The 5,625-nt window shown below is 65.5% G+C and overlaps 1 protein-coding gene across 1 annotated transcript; it reads left to right on the top strand.

Moving 5' to 3' along the window:
- Positions 1-1,435: 1,435 nt before the first annotated feature.
- Positions 1,436-3,281, top strand: C9H8orf90 (chromosome 9 C8orf90 homolog). Its single transcript, XM_058668885.1, has 2 exons — positions 1,436-1,550; positions 2,812-3,281. The coding sequence occupies exons 1-2, from the start codon at positions 1,481-1,483 to the stop codon at positions 3,279-3,281; spliced, it is 540 nt and encodes a 179-aa protein (XP_058524868.1). The 5' UTR covers positions 1,436-1,480.
- The last annotated feature ends 2,344 nt before the right edge of the window (positions 3,282-5,625 follow it).

Raw genomic sequence — 5,625 nt, 5'->3', positions numbered from 1 at the left:
CAGCCCCTGATTTCTTGGGGCTCCGGAGCTATTTCTCCCTGGCTGTGGCCCCGCTTGGCTGGTCTGCCATTGGATGGCGCAGGCTACGGTGCTGAGGGAGGTGTCAGCCAGGCACACCAGTACTCTCCAGCAGGGTCCTGCCCGGGTCTCCCTCTTCCAGGATCCTTCTCTGCCCAGGGAGACCCAAGAGCCAACGATTTTCTGGATTTGAAACTGAAAGTGCAGGCGAAGGCAGCAAAAATAGAGCCGCGGGACTCCACGGAGCGCAGGCTCCAGTGAGGTGTTCTCAATAGAGGATCAACAGAATGAAAAGGCGGCCTACAGGCGGGACAAGCAGACCGCAAACCTCTCAGAGAACGGACTGACATTCCAAGCATGCGGGAGCTGCCACAGCTCTCTAGCAGAAACCCAGGGGAGCCCAGGGGAAGACAGGGAGGGGTGCCCTGAGGAGGATAGTCAGGGGCCAGTGGGCAGCCAGCAGCACCTGCCATCGCCCGCTGGGTGGGGGACCAAAGCCCCAGCAGCTGGTGCCCTCTGCGAGATGTTCAGCACAAGAGCATGAGCGAGCAGGCACGGGGCAGGGCTTGGGCAGGGAAAGGCTGGCGCCCCATGAGTGTGAGCCCAGGATCCCAGAGGCGGAGTCCCATGGCCGCGCGTGGGGCTTTGCTATCTTCCACTGCCCAGATGTGGCACAAGGATGAGCACCTGCTGACGGCTGCACAGGCGTCACCCACCGCTGGGCTTTGTAGGAGCCGACACAGGGCAGCGGTTGCCAGGGCCTGCACAGGGGTACTCGGGGGTTTCTGTGATGTGGGAGCAGGTGGTGCGGGGGTGCACTGACCACATGTGCTTGTTCAGCTTGGCAGCACCACAGGGCATCGAATGGGTGCCATCATTTTGGCTGGGAGAACCCAAGCCCACCTCCACTGCACAGCTGGCGGCCCAAGCCGGATTCTGGTCCCATCCCCAGCACTTCCTGGCTGCTGAGCAGTGGAGCGAGCCCCGGGCCACTGAACGCTCGAGCTGGCCAGGTGGCCGGGGTCTCATGTGGCTGCCAATGGTGGCATCTGACCTGGTTCTGGGGGCGATGGGAGTTGCTGAAGGTGGGGACACTGGGTGGGGGCTCTGTACGCCTGCTGTCGGGGCACACTGTGAAGCTGAGCCTGGGCCTGAGCCGTGGCTGTCCATGAGCAGCTACGGTGGCCTTGACCCTGGAAGAGGAGACTGGTCACGGTCCCTGAGCAGGGCAGACGAGGGCATCAGGTTTGGACTGGGCCTGGGGTGTGTCCCCAGGGAGCAGGTGCTGGGGTGTCCCAGGGCTTCTGATGGCAAAGGCAGAGCCTGCCAACCCTGCTCACACCCCCTCAGCCCCAGTTCCATTCAGGGGCCCCTTTAAGTGCTGGGTTCTCTCCTGGTCTGAGGCCCCTCCCCCACTCTCCCCGGCAGCCAGGTCAACAGACGCCTGACCCAAGGCTGTGATATGTCTTCCCCATGCTGTGGGGACCCCAGCCCCGGAGGTCTGGCCGCTCCACCCCCAGCATCCACGCCAGGTGAGAGGCGTGGTCAGGGACGGGGGCAGGAAGGAGCAGGTGGGGGGAGCAGGAAGCAGTCACATGGCAGGGGACATGGCAGTGGCACAGCGGGCACCGGTGTGCTTTCCACAGCAAGCCAGTCCTGTTCTGGACACAGCAAGCTGCCTGCTGCCGTGGCGGCTCTGTTGGACCTTGCCTGCTCCTGGGTCCCCTTGTCTCAGCACTTGCTCTCTCTTCCGGAACATTCTGCTTACACACACACACACACACACACACACAGCTGCCTTGTCTCACCGCCCCAGGCCCCTCCACACGGATAGAGCTTCCATGGTCACCACTCCACACAGTGAGCAGGACAAGGTCCCGGACAACCTTCCTGCCTTGCCCACTCAGGACCCCTCCGCGTGTCCCACAGTTCTGCACCTCCTCCACCTGCCGTACATTGCCTGCTCTGCTTTGGAAGGAGGGCCTGGGCTCTGGCCGCTTCTCCCTCTGTCCTCGCTCCCTTGGGGACATCATCCCCACGGTGGCCCTCGAAGCCGTCTCCCCACGTGTGCGCCTGCCCAGACCGTCAGGGCCCTCTGGCTTCTGCCCTTCCCTCACCTACCTACAGACACCAAGCCGCCCATAGTTAGACCTCTCACCCTCCAGCCCAACCTGCCCACCCCCCGCTGCCGCCATCGCCACTGCCCAGGCCCAAGCCCTCCGGGTCTCCTCCTACCTCTGCACACCCCGTCCCGGCTAGTAGAGCTGGCCACCTCACAAGGCCGGGAGTCCACGGTCACAGACTGGAAGCCTCGTCCTCCCCGGGGCCTTGCAGGCAGCTCACCCGCCAGCCGCCAAATCTTTGCCCAGATGCAGCTGGCTCACGTCTGTGTGCTCCCCCAGTGAGGAACGGGAGGAAGGATGAGGGAGTGTCTCGTGTCCAGGCAGCAGCTGGCGCTGCCTCCACGGACAGTGATGGACGTCTGTGGTGTCCTGATGGTAGCCAAACCATGGCCCCCTCTAGCTGCGCCCCTCCCCACCTCCAGCTACAAGACAGGGACCACCTCCCCCACCCCTCCCCCGACCTCACCGCCACCAGGATATGACCTGCCACGGGACCTGTGCCTTCTAGAATTCTCCGTCCAAAGCTGGGAGGCAGGCCAGGCCCTCCCTGAGCCAACACGAAGCCCCTACTCGCGCGCTCCCTGCTCTGGGGCCTGCTTGGGCTGGCTGGGGTCCCTGGCGCGCCCTGCTCGCCGGCTCACCCAGCACGCGCTCCGCCCCAATCCCGCAGGTGCCGGGGCCCCGCAGGAGCCTCCCTTCCCGGACATCTACGGCGGCGACGCGGGGCTGTGGGAGGCGCACTTCCGCGGCATCGGGCGCGCCTACCGCGTGCTGGGCAAGGAGGAGGACTTCGCCATCCGCGTGCTCACCGAGGACTTCACGCTGCCCTTCCCGTTCGCCTGGCCTCCGGGACCTGACCCGGCCCGCGGGCCTCTCTTCTACGACCCGCACGACCGCACCGGCTTCGACTTCCTGCTGCGGGGCCCGGGCGCCGCGCCGCCCGCGCTGCTGCGACCCCTGCACGCCACGGCGCAGGCGGCCCTGCGCAAGCGGCGCCTGGAGCAGATGGCGCTGAGCTACGCGGGCGCCGGCGGCCGGCGGCCCGGCCTGGTGCTGCTGCCGTCCGGGCCCAGCGCTGCGGCCTTCCCGGGGCCCGCTGGGCCGGAGGCCTGCGTGCCGGGCGCCCCCGGGATGGGCTAGCGCCAGAGCGACCCAGCAACTAAAGTGTCTTTTACTGCCTGCCCGTTTTATTTCCCTGTGTTCCCCCCGGTGGAGATCCGGTGCCAAGGACCACGGGGTGACCTGGCCGTGTGGATCCTGAGTGTGTAGCGGATGGCCAGGCCAGGGTGGCGTGGCCTTGTGTCCTCAGGGGCCACCCATGGTGGGTACCAGTGCCCCCAGCCCAGGCTCAGTTGTTTCCTGTGAGGCAAAGGGGCCTGGGATGGGGGCTGCAGGGGAGCGGTGGTGAGGCCCGAGAAGGGGAAGGGGGACGAGGATGATGGACAGCAGGGGGCCTGGGGTGCCTGCTGCTCTCCCCACTGGCCTGAGCCCGGGGTGGCCACTGCTGACAGGCCTCTCCACAGAGGCCTGTGGCGGCCAGGGGACCCTGGGGACCCTGGACTTCCTGCTCCAGCCCCAGACACCTGTAGGGGTGTCTGTGGGGGCGTGGGCTCTTGTGCTTGCTGACTTGGGTTCCAGGTGTGCAGGGAGCTGGGGGCTGGGAGGCTGCCTGCAGCTTGCTCAAGTACAGATGGCGGCAGCTTCTTATTCCTTTAATCCGCGAGTTATTTATAGCTTCCCAGGCGGGGAGAAAGGGTTTTCCCGAACCCTCCTTGGCTCTGCTGAAGAGCGCACTGTGTGAGGGGTGCTGGTGCGGAGGGGGGCAACCTCCCCTGCGCCATCCGTCGCCACCAGGACTTCCTGAGAGCCTCGGCCCCTGCCCGGTTCCTTCCATGGCTGTCTTGTTGCTGAGTTCTGTGGGTGTTGCCGCGGTGACCTCATGGGGGACACGGCCCTGGGGGTGCGCTGCTGGAGCCCCCAGCAGCAGGATTCGGATGTCTGTGGGTGGGGGAGGGTGGTCCTTTTCATTCAGGCAGGGGCTGAGGTTGTGGGACAACATCAGGGAGGGCATAAAGTGACCTCCCCACCTGGCACTGTGGGCAGCAGGTGGCTAGCTGGCTAGGGCCCCCTGGGGACAGCCAGGCAGGCTGCAGGGCCAGCCACCTGAGCTTGGGGCGGGGCCACCTGGAGCTGCATTCTCAGGCAGAGTAGGTGGCGTGAGCACGCATCGGCCAGACCCAGTGGCAGGTGAGGGTGACCGTCGGGCAGCTTTGTGACACTCGAGCGGAGTCATCTGAAGGTTGCAGAGAAGGCCGCACACATTGGCAGTTTTTGGTATCTCGTTTTCTTCCTGTGGGAGATGAGAGGCAGAGGGCGTGGCCCTCACCCCCACATGGAATGGGGTGCTCCAGCACCTGAAGCGAGCAGAGAGAAGGAAGCAGAGGGGCTGGCCGGGGCTCAGAGGAGAAGCTGGGACGAAGCCAGGAGTGGAAGGGGGGACGCTGGCCGTGGGGGAGGGGCTCCAGGCCCAGCCCGGGCCAGTGCAGACCCCAAGGCTGAGCAAGGCCTGAGCCGGCTGAGCAAGTAGGGAAGGGGGAAACTTCCTGGAGGAACCTGTGGGTCCCCAGCTGGTTCCCAAGTCAGCCCCCAAGGCCCAGGGACCTCCATGCCCTGCCCAGCTCACCCCAGGCTGGTGTTGGCTGAACCGGGTGTGCCCAGGGTGAGGGATGGTAGCAGCAACGCCCACCTTGGGGGAGGAAAGGGAGTCCTGGAAACTGTGAGCCATGTGTGTGAGCCCTAGGGTCTGGCCCCGCCAGGAGCCGCCTGCCCCTCCAGAGGTGGGCGTCCAGCCCTCTGGGTGAGGTGCCACCCACCGGCAATAGATTTGCTTTTTTCAGCATCTGTCTGGGCCAGCTGCGGGGCCCCAGGTGAGGGCCCTGTGAGAGCGCCTGGAGGGTATCGCTCCTTGTCCAACAGCCTGAAGCCCCTTGCGCCCCTGGGGTTTCCTGCCCTGTGACTGATTGTAAGAGGGCGATTCGCCCAAGTTTCGGACATTGGAGTAAAGCCCTTTGCTGGGGAGGTTGGAGCTCTGGGTGGCCATGTCTCCCTGCCCTGTTGTGTCTGCGAAATGTCTGCTAGGTCTCTGACAGAGACCTGTGACCTGCACGGAAGTGCCATGGCTGTTATAGGGCAGGAGGAGGCTCTGTGGCTGTGACATCAGGCCCTGGCGCCCATGGGATACCCAGGGGGCCATAGCGGAAGCTGTGGGTATGTCAGGGCAAGACGTGGCTGGGCAGCTGAGGGTGCTGAAGTCGGAAGCACCCCAGCGTCCTGGCACCTGCTCTTGGCTGCTGCATGGGCCCCCCACCTTCCCCTGGGTTGCCTGTGACCCCTGAGCCCGGGGTGCACTGCTCTACAGGGGACTGCAGTTGGTAGGTGTTGGGGCAGCAGCCCCAGAGGGCTGGCCTGCCTGGGCATGGCCACT

Source organism: Ochotona princeps, chromosome 9 (assembly GCF_030435755.1).
Source record: "Ochotona princeps isolate mOchPri1 chromosome 9, mOchPri1.hap1, whole genome shotgun sequence".
NCBI lineage: Eukaryota > Metazoa > Chordata > Mammalia > Lagomorpha > Ochotonidae > Ochotona > Ochotona princeps.
The sequence above is the reverse complement of the archived record's forward strand: the minus strand, read 5'-3'. Positions and strand labels throughout refer to the sequence as shown.